The following is an 18,776-nucleotide window of genomic DNA, read 5'->3' as shown; positions in this document are numbered from 1 at the left end:
TTTGTTCTTAACTGACTTGTCTAGTGAAATAAAGGTTAAATAAAAATAAACTATTTAAGCTGTCTGCTATGTTGCTGTGTAAATCCACACACTGCAGGCGAATGATGACTCATGCTGTGCTAACACATCGTTACAGTAGTTGTCAGTTTTGTAGCGTAAATAAATCTGAAATACAGTATGTATTGTTTTCCCATAATGGCATTATTTCATGTCTTGTGGTATTTTTAGCATTTTTCCCCCCTTATGTATCAGATGTATTATTTTGACACTGCACAGACTCATTTAAATGAGCAATAATGATTCACATCATAATAAAAGAGTTTTAAGGCAGCAGTGTTCATACTGTATTTTACATTGATTTCAACCACTATAGGTCTTCATCAGCAAGTGAGGATTTCTATGGATAAAAACTGGTGTTAAGTGTGTGTGTGGGGGTTTGGAGCCTCAATGAGACCCATGTCAAACACTTACAATCACGTACAGTACAGCCACATTCAGTACAATCACATACAGTACAACCACATAGTCAACTGAATGATTCTATAATAATAATAATTCCATTCACATTTGGCTACTACAAATACCCAGTGAAATATGATACGTTTTTTGTTACTTGAGAATAGGAATGACTGAGAATCCACTGCCTGCCTTTGTAAACTTTCTGCACACAAATCAAACACAGTACTGACTATATCTATAAGCCTCATCCAAAGGAACGAAATTCTAAGTCGTCCGCATTGTTTCAGGCATCATCCGTTCCAAAGTCTCATCTTGTTCACTGTAAAAAATATAAATAAAAACTCAAATAAGAGTTCCTTTTTGGACAATTCCAGGTTGTCCCTCCTTGTTTCAGTATGTTTAATCTGCCTAATGACCAGGATCCTGGTGTCTACCCAATGTGCTGAGCACTCCTCCTGGACAGAGTCCGCGCTACATTCAGCTGCTGCAACCATGGTCTCTGTGTGAAGGCACTTTTAGAGAGTCAATCAACCAGAACAAGGTTAGGAGACCAAATCTGTGTCCTAGCATTGTGAAATACTGTATATGTAATGGCCTCAATACATTAATGAAGCGCCCTTACATCCTATCCTCTCCCCATAATGAAACAACTATTGGTGAACCAATAAGACTGACACTATATACCTTCTTAAGCATGATAGTTGGCTCATGATTTGTTTCAGGACTTGTTAGGGTAAACCAATAACAGCTTCTAACCCCAAGTCATAAGACTGCTGAACAATTAATCAAATGGCCACCGGACAAGTTAATAAATAAATAAGCTTTTGAAAGACGCACTATGCAACATTTTAAAACACATCTTCTGTTTCTGGAATACAGCTGACAAAACAACAGCTTGCCGGCTTGTGTCTGAGGATTGTCCAGTTTTTATCGGACAAGCTGATGCAGATCATCATCCCAGGTCTTTACGAACTACTGGGCATCCAAGATGCTGCGCCTCCTCTCCATTGTCACAGAGATCTCTCACAGCGTCACTCACCAGTCTGTTAGACACCCTCGTCACCTGTGTGCAGGACAGCCTGCAAGGATCTCTCTCCAAACTTGCATGCATGTCCAATTCTCCATCTGGAAGTGCAGGCTCTCCGAAGATGACCCCTGCTGTAATGGCAGAAGTGATTAAAGATGTCAAGTCGGCCGTATCAGTAGTCGTTAAGAGTGCCTCCGCTAGCCAAACCCCTCAAGTGACACCGGTAAGGGGAGACTCACAGACCAAGGTGACTGAGAGCATGGTGAGAGAGCTGGCTGCTAAACTTGAAAAAGTTGACCAAGAGAGCAAGAGTCTAACAGGGCAAGTCATGACCATGATCTCTGACACAATGGTGGCTTTTGTTGACGAGAACGAACAGAATTTGCTGAAAGATCTGAAGGACAAGATCACGTTTCATGTTGACTTCATTGACGATCTTGATGCCCTGATAAGGAAATACGAGAGCAGCTACAATATTGGTGAATCTGGTTCCTCCTGCACGCTCACATCTAAGAGCATCCAAAAACTCTCCAGCCGGGAGTTTCAAACATCAGCAATACAAGCAGTGAGTGGAGTTCTTGCCAAAAAAGTCAGTAGTTTGAGCTTTCCTAGTTCAGTCGTTCAGTCTGAGTTAACAGGTGCTGTTATCAGGTCAAACATTGTCTGGCATTGTAAAGACAGAGTCAATTCACCCAGCTGGCTCAGCAGCGTCAGTAGTTGTTAAGACTTTCGTGTCAGATATGAAGTCATTGGCTGAATCTGAAGAGAGTCCCCAACAGAAGAGTGCCTGGTCTGCTGCTGTTCACATTTACCACAGCATCCAAAACAACTTGAAAGATTATTTCGGCAAGCTTCAGAGATTTGCCCTAAAGAGCATGGTCACATCTGATGACAACATCAGAAATGCTGAGTTTAAGGAGACAGTTCCACTTCCTTGCTTAGACATGAAATATAGGCCCAGTAAGAGTGAGCCTCAGTTTCCAGAGTCCACTGGTGAAGTTACTTTACAAAGAGGCCTAAGTGAGTGCTCAAAACTTCTTTGGGCACAAACTGAGTCAGAAGAAAGCAAGCTCCTTCTGACAACTTGCACCAAAGAAGTCATCTCAGAGCTTCTGGTCTTGTACAACACTGAGATGTCAAAGGAGGACCCCCTGTACACTGTTGGAGAAAAAGGATCAGACTTCTCTATTGAGAGACAACCATTTGTAGAGGGCGTTCTGGCTCAGCTTGGGGATATCTCCCATTCCAGGGCCTCATCACCAATAGTATATGAGTTCCCCTGTCAAATTGAGGACAGCAGAAGTAAGGCCACAGCTTCTTTGACCAGTCTGTTAGATTGCATGAAAAAACTCTCAAGTGAGGAATTCAAGAGAGACACCACTCAAGCAGTGAGTGAGTTCCTAGTTAAAAAGTCCAACAGTAGCTTAACTAGTACACAGCCTGCTTATTCTGTAGCATCCAGGTCTTGTTCCGTTCAAAACCAGAGAACCTTGTCAAAGGATATTTGTGCGGATTCTGCTGCCTTTGGCATCATTGACAGGTTTGTGGAAGACCTGCAGAGCTTGGCGCAACCTGCAGAAGTAGAGGAGAGAGAACCTGACCTCCAGGAAAATGCACAAAAGCGAAAGAGCAGGATCTGGTCTGCTACTACTAGTTTATATAAAAATATTAAGAAGACATTAAAGGACTTCATCATTCATCAGCGGAGGTCAGACATGCTGAGCAGAATGTCTAGTCATATACCCACAGAGGACTCTGGACGTCTTGGGACTAAGGAGCACATTTGTTTGGCAAGCCAGGACTTGAGGCAAGCTAGTAAGAGTGTGCCTCACTTGCCCAGTTTTAACCTTGAAGTGGCTCTACACATGGGTGTCAGCGAGAGATCAAAACTTCTCTGGACTGAAACAGACGAGGCTCTACTGACCAATAGTACCAAAGAGGTCATTTCAACAATCTTGACCTCATGCGAGGATCAGGCATCAAATGCACCTTGCTTCTCCACAGTAGGAAAGAAAATATCTGATATGTCCCTTGAGGTCAACATGTTGGTAGGTGGTGTTCTGTCTCAGCTGAAGGACATCTCCTTGTCAAGGTCCCCAACACCATGTGAAGACATGTTTGAACGTCTCCAAGGTTCTACTGAGCGAACCTCTCCAGTAAGTCTAGATTGCAGCACGGCTGCCTCCAAAGGCATTGCATCTTCCCACAGTCTTTCAACAAAGAGCCTCCAAAAACTCTCTAGTCATGAGTTCCAAACCAAAGCTGAGAAAGGAGTGAGTGAGGTCCTCTCTAGATCATTTAACATTGTGGAGGAAGGTACAACAGATAAGTACCTCCAGTCTGTATCTACATCCACCACATCTACTGATATTATACAAACCATAGTGAAAGATCTGCAGGAGCTCACCCAGACCACCCAATCATCTGACATGGTATCTGGAACCTCCCTGCTCACCACTGGACAGGTTTCTGAGAAAAGAATCTGGTCTGTTGCTCGTAACATCTACTACAGTCTGCAAAGTAAGATTACGGAGTTTCTCAGAAAAGATCTTCAAATGTCAGACACAACACTTGGTTCAATCCAAATATTTACATATCAAAGTAGTCCTGCTTCACAAAGAGCAAGTCTCTGCCATCTTGAGGTCAACCAGAGCAGTTTTACACCTGGTGGAAACGATGCCTGTGTGGACATTCCGCACAAATTACTACCTAAAACCACTAAGCTTTCAGGATCCATGCTGGAGGATATTGGCACGATCCGTTGTAGGAGTGCTGACAGCCAAAATACAAGAAATACCTCTTCTTCACGCTCCTCCATCTCTCTCACACCTACTTCAAAATCAAAGCAGTCAGAATGGGACATCACCTTGCCCGGTACTCCCATCCCCACTGAATTATCTGCTCAGAGTGACTTTCCCATTGTAAGAAACATAATCATTCAGGACTTGTTTCACACAGAGAACTTATTTCCCCCATCCTTTGTGGACAAAGTCAGGCAAGCTGCTGGGGTGGTAGTGGACGAAATGGTGGAAAGTGTTGAGAACACACAGGAAGATGGACAGGGTGCTTCTCATCCTGACAACCTCCGATCTGCTGTTAGGAAATTGAGAAAAATCATTTCCACTGGGACCATCCACATTTTCAGTCATGAATTTGTGGATAAAGTGATAGCCCTTCAGGACAGCCACAGCACTCCACAGGTCTTAACATTGGCAGCAGTCAGAAGTGCTTCAGACTCCATTCTGTCAAGGATGAAATGGGGAACGGAACAATGTGGCATATCCAGGAAGCTCTCCTCCCAGCTTCTCCAGATATTTGCTGAAGAGACAGTGAAGGGCTTCCTAAAACAGTGGTTAGATGAGAATGAAAATATAAACATTGATGTTTCAGTCCAGAATGAACCAAGCACCACTACTTGCATGGTCTTTCCTATCCAGCTCAATCAGAGCAAGCCAGAGGATAGTGACACAATGAATCCGCTCACGAAGGTCATGGTCAACAAAATGATGGATGCCTTATCAGTTGGCTCAAGTCATCAAATGATCACCAAAGCCAATGCCAAATGTTCTTTTGAGTCCGGTACCAGCATGGCCACCAGTGACATTGTGGAAGGGATGTTGGATTTGGTAAGGGATAGCACCAGCAGTACTGGAGAGCAGATCCCCATCTTCAAGTCCAAGAATAGCAAGAAAACCATGTTCAGCAAGATTCCAAGAAAGGTTCCAAGAAAGTTAAAAAGGACCACTGTCCTCAAAAGTCTATGGAGTACCAGCCTCAGAACACTTCCCCTACTGTGTACTTTACAGGTAAGCCCTGCTGCTGCTCATTCAAGACTAAGATATTATTACTTTAGCGTTCAACTAATTCATTTGGAAAGACATTGCACTCTGCTCTGAATTGTTACCCATGACATACTGGATGGTCTTTCTTTGCAGAGTCGAGGACACATTCGCATGGCTCCTTTGCTCCAGAGGGAAATGACATCGCATATTCCTTCCCACCTGAAGAGAAGAGTCGCAAACCCTCCCTTTTCACCAGAATGTATAGAGCCATCACTAGAAGCTTCTCCAACCCAAGATAATTTTCCTCATTAAATGAGATTGCATTCATTTGTTGTCATATGTTGACTGTTTTGCTAGCACAGACTGTAATATGTTCTGCGATTCATCCACATGCATTGAGGAGTATACCACCTCAGTCACAGGCTACATCAATAAGTGGATTGACAACGTCGTGCCCACAGTGACCGTATGTACATATCCCCGACAGAAGTCATAGATTACAGGCAACATCCACACCGCGCTAAAGGCTAGAGCTGCTTCTTTCAAGGAGCGGGACACTAATCCAGACACTTATATGAAATCCTGCTATGCCCTCAGACTAACCATCAAACAGGCAAAGTGGTTTGTTAGGTCAGGGTGTGACTAGGGTGGGCAATCTAGGTGATCTATTTCTTTGTTTGGACTGGTATGGTTCCCAATCAGAGGCAGCTGTCTATCGTTGTCTCTGATTGGGGTTCATACTTAGGTATGATGTGTAGCCTGCAGAACATTATGTTTGTTTATATATATTGTTTTTTTTTGGTGTTCATCTAATAAAGTAAGATGTACACTTACCACGCTGCACCTTGGTCTCCTCATTCCGATGACGAGCGTAACACAAAGCGTAAATACAGGACTAAGATTGAATCGTACTACACCGGTTCTGATGCTCGTTGGATGTGGCAAGGCTTGCAAACTATTACGGACAACAAAGGGAAACCCAGCCGCAAGCTGCCCAGTGACACAAGTCTGCCAGACGGGCTAGGTGCCTTTTATGCTCGCTTCAAGGCAAGCAACACTGAGGCATGCATGAGAGCATCAGCTGTTTGGTACGACTGTGATAACACTCTCCGTAGCCAATGAGAGCAAAACCTTTAAAAAGGTCAACATTCACAAGGGGTCAGATGGATTACCAGGACGTGTGCTCCGAGCATGCGCGGACCAACTGGCAAGTGTTTTCGCTGACATTTTCAACCTCTGTAATACCTACATGTTTCAAACAGACCACCATAGTCCCTGTGCCCAAGAAAGTGAAGGTAACCTGCCTAAATGACTATTACCCCATAGCCTTTGAAAGGCTGGTCAAGGCTCACATCAACACCATCATCCCAGAAACCCTATATATCCACTTCAATTTGCATACCGCCCCAACAGCTTCACAGATGATGCAATATCAATCGTGATCTATACTGCCCTTTTACACCTGGTCAAAAGGAACACCTATGTGAGAATGCTGTTCATTGACTACAGCTCAGCATTCAACACCACAGTGCCCACAAAGCTCATCACTAAGCTAAGGACCCTGGAACTGAACACCTCCCTCTGCAACTGGATCCTGGACTTCCTGAAGGGCCTCCCCCAGGTGGTAAAGATAGGCAACAGCACATCTGCCACACTGATCCTCAACATGGGGGCCCCTCAGGGGTGCGTGCATAGTCCCCTCCTGCATGGCCAGCATGACTCCAACACCATCATTCAGTTTGCTGACGACACAACAGGGGTGGGCCTGATCACCGACAATGATGAGACAGCCTATAGGAAGGAGGTCAGAGACCTGGCAGTGTGGTGCCAGAACAACAACCTCTCCCTCAACATGAGCAAAACAAAGGAGATGATCGTGGACTACAGGAAAAGGAGGGCAGAACACTCCCCCATTCACATCAACAGGGCTGTAGTGGAGCGGATTGAGAATTAAGTTCCTTGGTGTCCACATCATATTCTCCCTGCTGCCATTCAGATTGGAGCTTGTGACTGTATCTAAATTAATTTACCCCCTGTTTTTTTGCATAAATATGTCTGTAATCAGCATTTGTTTGATGTTGGTAGACTAGCATTTGTATGTCTTTCTCTGTATCATGATGCCTTGACATTGGTTATTAATATTAAAGTGATGTACAGACTGAGTTTGTACTCTATTTTTAAGCCACACAAATCTAAATATCCTTGAACATAACTTAATTTTCAAGTTGAAAGAGTGCGCCAAGAATAAATTGTGGGTGAATAAATATTCCGTTTTTAATCAAACTTTTGTAATGCTGTAAACCCTTTCCATCAATTGTCACTCCAGGTATTCTGAACATTGTCTTTTCTATTATGAATGGGATATTTTTCATACCAGTTTGACTGCTCAGACAAGTGTAATAAACTATCATTACGAACGTGAACGTTGACTAACAAAAGTTGAAGTTATACACCTTCAATACTTGTTACCTACATTAAGCCAAGATGGATCTTGAACTTCGATACCATTACATGAAGGGTCAATGATGAAAACCCTGCAAGCCAGTGATATAGAGACATTAGAAAAGGTTTGTTTTCAGTGGTGCAAAGTACTGAAGTAAAAATGATTTAAATCGTTTTGAGGGTATCTGTACTTTAAGTATTTATATTTTTGACAACTTCAGTACATTCATAAAGGACAAAAATTTACTTTTGACTCCATCCACTTTCCCTGATACACAAAAGTACATTTTGAATGCTTTGTATGACAGGAAAATGGTCCAATTCACACACTTATCAAGAGAACCTCTGATCTGGCAGACTCAATAAACACAAATGCTTAGTTTATAAATTATGTCTAAGTGTTGGAGTGTGCCCCTGGCTATTGTTACATTCAAAAAAAGCAATACAATTGTGTTGTCTGCTTTGCTTAATTTTTTAAATAATTTTTACTTTTGATACTTGAGAATATTTCAAACCAAATACTTCCCAAGTAGTATTTTACTGGGCAACTTTCACATTTACTTGAGTCATACTGTTTGCAACTGACTGATTGAGGACTTTTTCCACCACTGTTTGTTTTGGACATTTATTTTTTATCAAATGTATTTGACAGGGACAATCTACTGTATTTCTGTAAATGTGCCAGATTTAGCCAGCTGGCTTTGTGATGTAACAAAGGTAGCTGATGATGTAATGAAAACAGACAGTTTAAATATGTGTGTGTAGAACTGTTGCACATTTGCTCTGGAAATGAGGACTAAACCTACTCGTCAAAAGGAGTGAATTGCACCTCCAATTGAAGTCAATAATAAGGTATGGAATCATGCCAATACAGTCATTATTTATATAGCTCTGTAGCTTGCAGTATTTTGAAGGAGATAAGTAAGGGAAAATGATGCTTTGGTTAATATTTCTCACGTGAAAGGAAACATGACCATGCTAACTGAAAAATGGATACATGAATATTGGTCAAATGTACCTACATCTTCTGAAGCTGTGTTGGGGCTACTTGATCATTAAAAAAAAGTCACATAGACGATGTCCATAAATTAGACAACAATACTGAACAGTTGTAGACCGTTGGTAGTGGTAGGCTTCTGGCTGTGATCTCTGACCACTGTAACAGTGAATAGTGGCAATTTACCCGCGGTGTATAGGCTTGTTTACTAGGCTAACTAGTGCATTGGGGTGGGCTATGTGCAGCATGGGCATACAGGAAACCACTCTAGCCGCTTAACTCACCTTGGCCACGAGCTCTATAGTTTACAGCTATTGCATCACCTACAAAGCATCAACTGAATGTTGAATGTCAGGTATTTTAATTGTCTGTATTGTCTACTTGTTAAATGTTTGTAAAGTCTTAATTTGTAATTGTTTGTAATGTCTTTATCAATTGGTGTTGGACCACAGGAAGATTAGCTAACGTTATAGCGTTAGCTAATGGGGACTCTAGTAAAGATTCACAAGACTGTTCCCAGATTCACATTGATCACAGAATCTGATTGATAATCTTAATTCGAAGTTTGAGTTTTCTACTGGACAACCAACACTTGACAGATGGGCTAATCCATAGAAAGAAAATGTGATCTTGGATCTTGAACTCCCCTAGCTACATTTCGACTTAATGTTCAATATTACTAGTGGCACTCTGTCCTTACGAACAGTAAATCATTGGGTCTGACTCTTTTGATTTAATGCAATTTCATCATCGATAGTGAAACAACCACCACATAATCGTCAACTCCCCCCTACAAAACATGAATTTATTTGTGGTTTATCCTCTAGCTATTTGGTAATAGGTGTGATCCTGATTTGGAATGGCCACGAAGTTACACATTGTTTTAGGAAACATGAATTTATTTGTTGTTTATCCTCTTTAGCTATTTGGTATTAGGTGTGATCCTGACTTGGAATGGCCACGAAGTTACACGTTGTTTTAGGTCCAGTTAGTTTGGAAGTTGTGGTAAATGGGGGAGTGTGAGCGCGTGTCATGAGATGCTGCAGGTGTTGATATGGGGATGGATAGGCTACCACTGCCTTTAATTACTACGCTCTGCCTGCACCTACCTCAACTGGTACTCTGCTGCCTCGCTGTGGTGAGAGCACTAACACACTGAACATGATGGACAAGGATGCTCCATATAGCCATCCATCACTGTCCAGGCTGATGGATGTAATACAGAATGACAAGATATGGTTTGATATCTCTTCTGAAACTGGGGTGAGGTTATTGATTTCAGGGTTGTGTAATGGTTGCTTCCATGTCAGTCCGCAAAGATGAAATTGCATAGAATCGAATGAATCACATCCAATGATTTCCCGCTTTGGACATTGTTTTGAAAATGATTCTCCATAGCTGCCATACCTTTGATGTCATAAACTGTTACAGAATTCCCCTTCCTTATTATAAACTCTGATTAAAACTATGGAGTTCATTGGCCTACAACACATGTGTGTGTATTTGCCCATAAAATGATATTGCTAGATGGAAGAAAATAATAAGATAGGCCTAAACTGTAATAAGATGTACTTGAAAGATACTATAAATAGCAGGAGACATACCTGGGTTCTAGACTGGTATTTAGGGCAAGCATTTTAGGATTATACATATGGTTAGTGTCAACTTCTACTTAATGTTAAAGCTCAGCCATGTTGCTACATGTTTACTCATTGACTTCAAGTAGAGCATTGTTTGTGAATCTGAATAAAAGCCTAATAAAAGTGTATCGCCCCCAGCTTGGGCAGCACTGCTACACTGCTTTTTTGGGCTAAAGGTGTTTGTGACACGTGCATGTGTTCCAATGATGTCATAATTGTCTGTAGGTTCTATGTTGCCTATCAACTTGGCTGTCCTTCAGAAAGTAGATAATACTTGTATTTTCAAATGATTAATAAAAATACTAGCAACAAAACAAACTAAATAGATTTAATCCATTAATATGATATTGCCAGATGGAAGAAAATAACAAGGTAGGCCTAAACTGTAATAAGATATATCTTATAGACTGCTTCAGTGCATTTGGAAAGTATTCAGACCCCTTGACTTTTTACACATTTAATTTTTTACGTTACAGCCTTATTCTAAAATGGATTACATACAACATTTTCCTCATCAATCTACACACAATATCTTATAATGACAAAGCAAAAACAGTTTAGACATTTTTGCAATTTAAAACAGAATAAAACAAATACCTTATTTACATAAGTATTCAAACCCTTTGCTATGAAACTCGAAATTGAGCACCGGTGCATCCTGTTTTCCTTATCATCCTTGAGGTATTTCTACAACATGATTGGAGTCCACCTGTGGTAAATTCAATTGATTGGACATGATTTGGAAAGGCACATACCTAAGGTCCCACAGTTGACAGTGCAAAAATCTATTTTAATTCCAGGTTATAAGGCAACAAAATAGGGAAAATGCCAAGGGGGGTGAATACTTTCGCAAGCCACTGTAAATGGTTCAGTTCACATAAACAGTCATTATTTTCAGTTTGAGAGATCATCCCGGGCTTTCCCCCGTCTGCTGTAGCTGAGATGTCCCTGGAGGACATAGAACAACAAGACTATGATGTTTCTGACACTGAGAGAGTCAGGTAAGGCCACTTACACTCTGTCCAGTTAAATATTTGTGTGGAGATTAAGAGAGAGAGACTAATAAGAAATAACTTGTTATGGGGCAGGTCAGGCGTCATTCATGGAGTCATTTGTAGGGTCAAGTCCCCAGCCAATCTATTTGAACCGCTCATTATTTGTGGCCATGTATTAACTACTAAGTGAGTCTTTGACATGAAGACAGTGGTTAGATTCTGCCATTGGGACTGCTCTGATGTTGTTTCCATTCTCTCCTGGTTATGACCATAGAGCCTTGTCCCAGTCTCTAGACCTGCCTGTCTGTGTGATGGATGACCACCTGACCTCTGAAGCTGTCAATGAGATGGTAAGTTGACCTTGTCATTTCAAATTACAACATTAATCCAATAAAATGTTATAGTGATGCTATCATTGGCAATGTTGACGTACCACAACCACAACCATCTCTGTTGTGTTTCAGTTGTTTAAATTTGTCCAACGTTGCCAATGCTCCTCCACTCTTTAACAGTTAATAATAATTTCAGTATGATAATTGTTGTATATTAAGTTTGATTATTTGCAATATAATTACATTTCTACCAGGAGCAGAGCAATTCTACCAGGAGCAGAGCAACCTCAGTGATGGAAACCACAGAAGAGGGGAAGCTCAACAATGTGGAACATCTGACACTTATGGACTTCCTTCAAAACCTAACTGAGAAGTATGTTCTGTTTTCTTTGGTACTATCACACCTTCAAGGAAATAGGATCAAATTAGAAACTGATCAATCGGAAAAAAATGTTCATTGCTAGAAAAGTTGTCACATTGCAATTTTGCCAAAACAACTGACACAAAGCAAGTATAACTTCACGATCAGGCAAATAATTAAATAAAAACAATTCTGCCACGCATCCTGATATGACAACATTTATAACAATATTGTTTTCAGGCAATGGAGGGGAATTCGTGAGGGCATGTTTGACCCGGTAAGATCATGTTACTGACAATTTAATTAGATTACCATGAAAACTCTGCCTAATGTTTAACCTTGTTCATAAGCTTTTGAAAGACGCACTATGCAACATTTTAAAACACTTCTTCTGTTTCTGGAATACAGCTGACAAAACAACAGCTTGCTGGCTTGTGTCTGAGGATTGTCCAGATTTTATCAGACAAGCTGATGCAGATCATCATCCCAGGTCTTTACGAACTACTGGGCATCCAAGATGCTGCCTCCTCTCCATTGTCACAGAGATCTCTCACAGCGTCACTCACCAGTCTGTTAGACAATAAGACTAACACCAAGTCCCGCGTGAGATTTACTGAGGCTGGTGTACCTAAGAGGCCAGGCAGTCGAAAGTCTTACAATAGCTTTCGCATCCCGACTCCCTACCCTTCCTCCAACTGTATGGATCAGGAAGAGGAAGAAGAGCAGGAATCACAACTTAAGTTCAAGGAGATTTACCTGACTAAGGGCAGTGGAAGCTACCTGCCCAAGGGGGCCATGAGGTATGTTCTTAAAGGGAAATTTAACAACTTCATATTCATCTCCAGCATCACCATATGTGAAAATTACACATTTCCATGCTTTGTAGTAAAAAAAATTGAGAGGGACGTAACTGTTTCCAATAGTGCTAAGAAATTTGTGCTTTTTGAGGTTGGTTTGGTTTCGATTCAAATATTTAAAAATAATCACGGTTTTGGATACTTTTTTTAGACATTGAATGCACTATGGATTATGTGTGTTGAATGCTGTAACAACACATAATAAAACAATGAATAAAAGTCCCATGATGGTAGTGACTGTCCATTACTGTTTATGACTTATCAACCATCATTTACTTTCTCATATAAAATATTTATTTGATGACTTTATTATTTCATTCCAAGTCATCAACTCATCTCTATAGAGCTGCTGCTTATCCTGTCTGACAAAATCACTATTTTCGTAGTTCTTCTAAGTAAATAAGACCTACTTTTATGACCACTGAACACCAACTGTCAATCACTTAGATCATGTATTTCCAGGTAGAGAATCCTCGCAACGCAACTGCTTTTTATCTCTCTCATGCATTCTCTCGTCTCTCCGTCTCAGTCAATGAGGTTTCCGTATCTGCTCCACACAGAGTGGACAAGTAAGTGGGCGTGCAATGGATTATGGGAATTAATTGCCATATTTTCTGTGCTAAACTATGTAGAATATTGGCCTGTTGGAAACTACAACTCCCTACTACATTGCATAGTTCGTGGTTGATCTGATTTATCTCTACAGAAACTGAGCATCGAGCTCACAGAAGAAGAAAAAAATTAACTATATGGAATTCAAATAATTGAGCCGACGTCGGTCAATTAGTTGTTTAAAAACCGAAAAATAACAAAAATGTTGGTTAAATGCTCAGCTCTAGATTCTAATGACATCATCAGTGTGCATCGTGTGATTTTAACCAATTATGAGTAGGCATTGCCTACTAATTGGTTGATGTCATAGAAAACACTTATCTTCCTCTTTCTTTTTTACTACAAAACATAGAAATGCCCGTTTTTCACATATGCTGATGTTGGGGTGGTGCTGGAGATGATGAATATGAAGTTGAAACATTTAGAAATTTCCCTTTAACATTTCTTCAAACTGCCTTGTATTTATGATTGTCCTTGAAGTTATTAGAAGTTACAGTATTGGAAGTTTATAGCAATTTGGATTTTTGTAGAGGATAGATATTGCCAGGATAGATAGATGTCTACAGGCCAGTTTCAATAAAAATGACTTATACAAAATACATTTTATTGGGCTTTAGAAATTAAACAGTTAGGCTGACATCACACTAAGGTTTTTTCTCAGAGAAACAGCAGTGTTTTCCTCATTGTTTTCAATGGTGCAGATGTATTTGACACACTGAATGTGCATCACAGCCTTACATATTATTTGTTTGACTTTGATGATTTCTGTTGTTTTTTTCCCCAAGGATTCTAACCTCTCTGTCTGATGTGCAAAAGAAAACAACCAACTCTGAGACGCTACAAGTCCTCTTAGGTGTCTCAGAGGACACCCTCGTCACCTGTGTGCAGGACAGCCTGCAAGGTTCTCTCTCCAAACTTGCATGCATGTCCAATTCTCCATCTGGAAGTGCAGGCTCTATGATGCTAACCCCTGCTGTAATGGCAGAGTTGGCTAAAGATGTCAAGTCGGCCTTATCAGTGGTCGTTAAGAGTGCCTCCGCTAGCCAAACCTCTCTAGTGACACCGGTAAGGGGAGACTCACAGACCAAGGTGACTGAGAGCATGGTGAGAGAGCTGGCTGCTAAACTTGAAAAAGTTGACCAAGAGAGCAAGAGTCTAACAGGGCAAGTCATGACCACCATCTCTGACACAATGGTGGCTTTTGTTGACGAGAACGAACAGAATTTGCTGGAAGATCTGAAGGACAAGATCACGTATTTGGCATCGCATGTTGGCTTCATTGAGGATCTTGATGCCCTGATAAGGAAATACGAGAGCAGCTACAATATTAGTGAATCTGGTTCCTCCTGCACGCTCACATCTAAGAGCATCCAAAAACTCTCCAGCCGGGAGTTTCAAACATCAGCAATACAAGCAGTGAGTGGAGTTCTTGACAAAAAAGTCAGTAGTTTGAGCTTTCCTAGTTCAGTCGTTCAGTCTGAGTTAACAGGTGCTGTGTCAGGTCAAACATTGTCTGGCATTGTAAAAACAGAGTCAATTCACCCAGTGGGCTCAGAAGCGTCAGTAGTTGTTAAGACTTTCGTGTCAGATATGAAGTCCTTGGCTGAATCTGAAGAGAGTCCCCAACAGAAGAGTGCCTGGTCTGCTGCTGTTCACATTTACCACAGCATCCAAAACAACTTGAAAGATTATTTCGGCAAGCTTCAGCGATGTGCCTTAAAGAGCATTGTCACATCTGATGACAACATCACAAATGCTGAGTTTAAGGAGACAGTTCCACTTCCTTGCTTAAACATGAAATATAGGCCCAGTAAGAGTGAGCCTCAGTTGCCAGAGTCCACTGGTGCAGTTACTTTACAAAGAGGCCTAAGTGAGAGCTCAAAACTTATTTGGGCACAAACTGAGTCAGAAGAAAGCAAGCTCCTTCTGACAACTTGCACCAAAGAAGTAATCTCAGCGCTTCTGGTCTTGTACAACACTGAGATGTCAAAGGAGGACCCCCTGTACACTGTTGGAGAAAAAGGATCAGGCTTCTCTATTGAGAGAGAGGAATTTGTAGAGGGTGTTCTGGCTCAGCTTGGGGATATCTCCCACTCCAGGTCCTCATCACCAATAGTATGTGAGTTCCCCTGTCAAATTGAGGACAGCAGAAGTAAGGCCACAGCTTCTTTGACCAGAGTGTTAGATTGCATGAAAAAACTCTCAAGTGAGGAATTCAAGAGAGACACCACTCAAGCAGTGAGTGAGTTCCTAGTTAAAAAGTCCACCAGTAGCTTAACTAGTGCACAGCCTGCTTATTCTGTAGCATCCAGGTCTTGTTCTGTTCAAAACCAGAGCACCTTGTCAAAGGATATTTGTGCGGATTCTGCTGCCTTTGGCATAATTGACACATTTGTGGAAGACCTGCAGAGCTTGGCGCAACCTGCAGAAGTAGAGGAGAGAGAACCTGACCTCCAGGAAAATGCACAAAAGCGAAAGAGCAGGATCTGGTCTGCTACCACTAGTTTATATACAAATATTAAGAAGATATCAAAGGGCTTCACCATTCACCGGCGGAGGTCAGACGTACAGAGAAGAATGTCTAGTCATATACCCACAGAGGACTCTGGACATCTTGGGACTAAGGAGCACATTTGTTTGGCAAGCCAGGACTTGAGGCAAGCTAGTAAGAGTGTGCCTCACTTGCCCAGCTTGAACCTTGAAGTGGCTCTACACAGGGGTGTCAGCGAGAGTTCAAAACGTCTCTGGACTGAAACAGAAGAGGCTCTACTGACCAATAGTACCAAAGAGGTCATTTCAACAATCTTGACCTCATGCGAGGATCAGGCATCAAATGCACCTTGCTTCTCCACAGTAGGAAAGAAAATATCTGATATGTCCCTTGAGGTCAACATGTTGGTAGGTGGTGTTCTGTCTCAGCTGAAGGACATCTCCTTGTCAAGGTCCCCAACACCATGTGAAGACATGTTTGAACGTCTCCAAGGTTCTCCTGAGCTAACCTCTCCAGTAAGTCTAGATTGCAGCACGGCTGCCTCCAAAGGCATTGCATCTTCATACAGTCTTTCAACAAAGAGCCTTCAAAAACTCTCTAGTCATGAGTTCCAAACCAAAGCTGAGAAAGGAGTGAGTGAGGTCATCTCTAGATCATTTAACATTGTGGAGGAAGGCACAACAGATAAGTACCTCCAGCCTGTATCTACAACCACCACATCTACTGATATTATACAAACCATGGTGAAAGACCAGCAGGAGCTCACCCAGACCACCCAATCATCTGACATGGTATCTGGAACATCCCTGCTCACCACTGGACAGGTTTCTGAGAAAAGGATCTGGTCTGCTGCTTGTAACATCTACTACAGTCTGCAAAGTAAGATTACGGAGTTTCTCAGAAAAGATCTTCAAAGATCAGACACAACACTTGGTTCAATCCAAATCTCTACCTATCAAAGCAGTCCTGCATCACAAAGAGCAAGTATCGGCCATCTTGAGGTCAACCAGAGCAGTGTTACACCTGGTGGAAACGATGACTGTGTGGACATTCCGCACAAATTACTATCTAAAACCACTGAGCTCTCAGGATCCATGCTGGAGGATATTGGCACGATCCGTTGTAGGAGTGCTGACAGCCAAAATACAAGAAATACCTCTTCTTCACGCTCCTCCATCTCTCTAACACCTACTTCAAAATTAAGGCAGTCGAAATGGCACTTTGCCTTACCCGGGACTCCCATCCCCACTGAGTTTCCTGCTCAGATTGACTTTCCCATTGTTAGAAACACAATCATTGAGGACTTCTTTCACACAGAGGACTTACTTCCTGTAACCTTTGTGGACAAAGTCAGGCAAGCTGCTGGGGTGGTAGTGGACATTATGGTGGAAAGTGTTGAGAACACACAGGAAGATGGACAGGGTGCTTCTCATCTTGACGACCTCCGATCTGCTGTTAGGAAATTGAGAAAAATTATTTCCACTTGGACCATCCACATTTTCAGTCATGAATTGGTGGATAAAGTGATAGCCCTTCAGGACAGCCACAGCACTCCACAGGTCTTAACATTGGATGCAGCCAAAAGTGCTTCAGACTCCATTCTTTCAAGGCTGAAATGGGGAAAGGAACAATGTGCCATATCCAAGGAGCTCTCCTCTCAGCTTCTCCAGATATTTGCTGAAGAGACAGTGAAGGGCTTCCTGAGACAGTGGTCAGATGAGTATGAAAACATAAACTTTGATGTTTCAGTCCAGAACGATCCAAAGACTTCTACTTGCATGGTCATTCTTCAAATGATCACCAAAGCCACTGCTAAATGTTATTTTGAGTCCACTACCAGTGTGGCCACCAGTGACATTGTAGAAGGCATGTTTGATTTGGAAAGGGATACCATCAGCAGTACTGGAGAGCAGGTCCTCACCTTTAACACAAAGGTATAGTACACATACATCTTTCATGAATAACACTGCTGTTGACCTTTTATGAGATATATGATTCTTTGTGTCATGGCATTGCACTGCTTCTTTGCAATTGATATGCTGTACTTTAAGATATCGAAAAAATGTCAGTTTGTTTTAATGTGCCTTTTCCCACCAACCAGGGTTCCAAGAAAGTTAGTAAGAACCTCTGTTCTCAAGAGTCTATGGAGTACCAGCCTCAGAACATTTCCCCTACTGTGTACTTTACAGGTAAGCCCTGCTGCTGTTTAGGCTGCTGCTCAGTCAAGACGGAGACATTATCCCTTTACCATTCCACTAATTCATTTGGAAAGACATTGTACTCCTCTGAGTTGTTACCTATGACATACTGTACTGTGGGCTGGGTGGTAGCCTAGTGGGTTAAGAGGTTGGGCCAGTAACCGATAGGTTGCTGGTTCAGAATCCCTGAGTTCACGAGGCAAAATCTGTCAATGTGCTCTTGAGCTAGGCACTTTATCCTAATTGCTCCTGTAAGTCTCTCTGGATAACAGTGTCTGATAAATGAGTTAAAATGTAAATTGATGGCATGCTGGATGGTCTTTCGTTGCAGAGACGATGACAACATCTCATGGCTCCTTTTCTCCAGAGGGAATTTATGATATCGCATCGTCCTTCCCACTTGAAGAGAAGAGTCGCAAACCCTCCCTTCTCACCAGATTGTCAAGAACCATCACGAAAGGCTTTGCCAACCCATTCAAATCTTCAAGGAAAACCAAATTATTTAAATAAATTCCTCATTATAACAACGAGAGCATTCATTTGTTCAGATGAGAATCTAATCGTATTGGTCACATACGCAGAA

At 41.7% G+C, this 18,776-nt stretch overlaps 2 protein-coding genes across 2 annotated transcripts; both read left to right on the top strand.

The window, feature by feature from the left end:
* The first annotated feature begins 11,264 nt into the window (after window positions 1-11,264).
* Window positions 11,265-13,637, top strand: LOC116373030 (uncharacterized). Its single transcript, XM_031821738.1, has 6 exons — window positions 11,265-11,348; window positions 11,617-11,692; window positions 11,929-12,047; window positions 12,276-12,312; window positions 12,444-12,941; window positions 13,599-13,637. Exons 1-6 carry the CDS (start codon window positions 11,290-11,292, stop codon window positions 13,635-13,637), a joined length of 828 nt encoding a protein of 275 aa, XP_031677598.1. The 5' UTR covers window positions 11,265-11,289.
* A 38-nt stretch (window positions 13,638-13,675) lies between these two features.
* LOC116373032 (uncharacterized) lies at window positions 13,676-18,723 on the top strand. Its single transcript, XM_031821740.1, has 3 exons — window positions 13,676-17,929; window positions 18,097-18,184; window positions 18,525-18,723. Exons 1-3 carry the CDS (start codon window positions 14,429-14,431, stop codon window positions 18,701-18,703), a joined length of 3,768 nt encoding a protein of 1,255 aa, XP_031677600.1. The 5' UTR covers window positions 13,676-14,428; the 3' UTR covers window positions 18,704-18,723.
* The last annotated feature ends 53 nt before the right edge of the window (window positions 18,724-18,776 follow it).

The sequence above is a fragment of the Oncorhynchus kisutch genome, unplaced genomic scaffold (assembly GCF_002021735.2).
Source record: "Oncorhynchus kisutch isolate 150728-3 unplaced genomic scaffold, Okis_V2 scaffold4012, whole genome shotgun sequence".
NCBI classification, from domain to species: Eukaryota; Metazoa; Chordata; class Actinopteri; order Salmoniformes; family Salmonidae; genus Oncorhynchus; species Oncorhynchus kisutch.
Note: the sequence above shows the minus strand (reverse complement) of the source record. Positions and strands in the feature narration are given on the sequence as shown.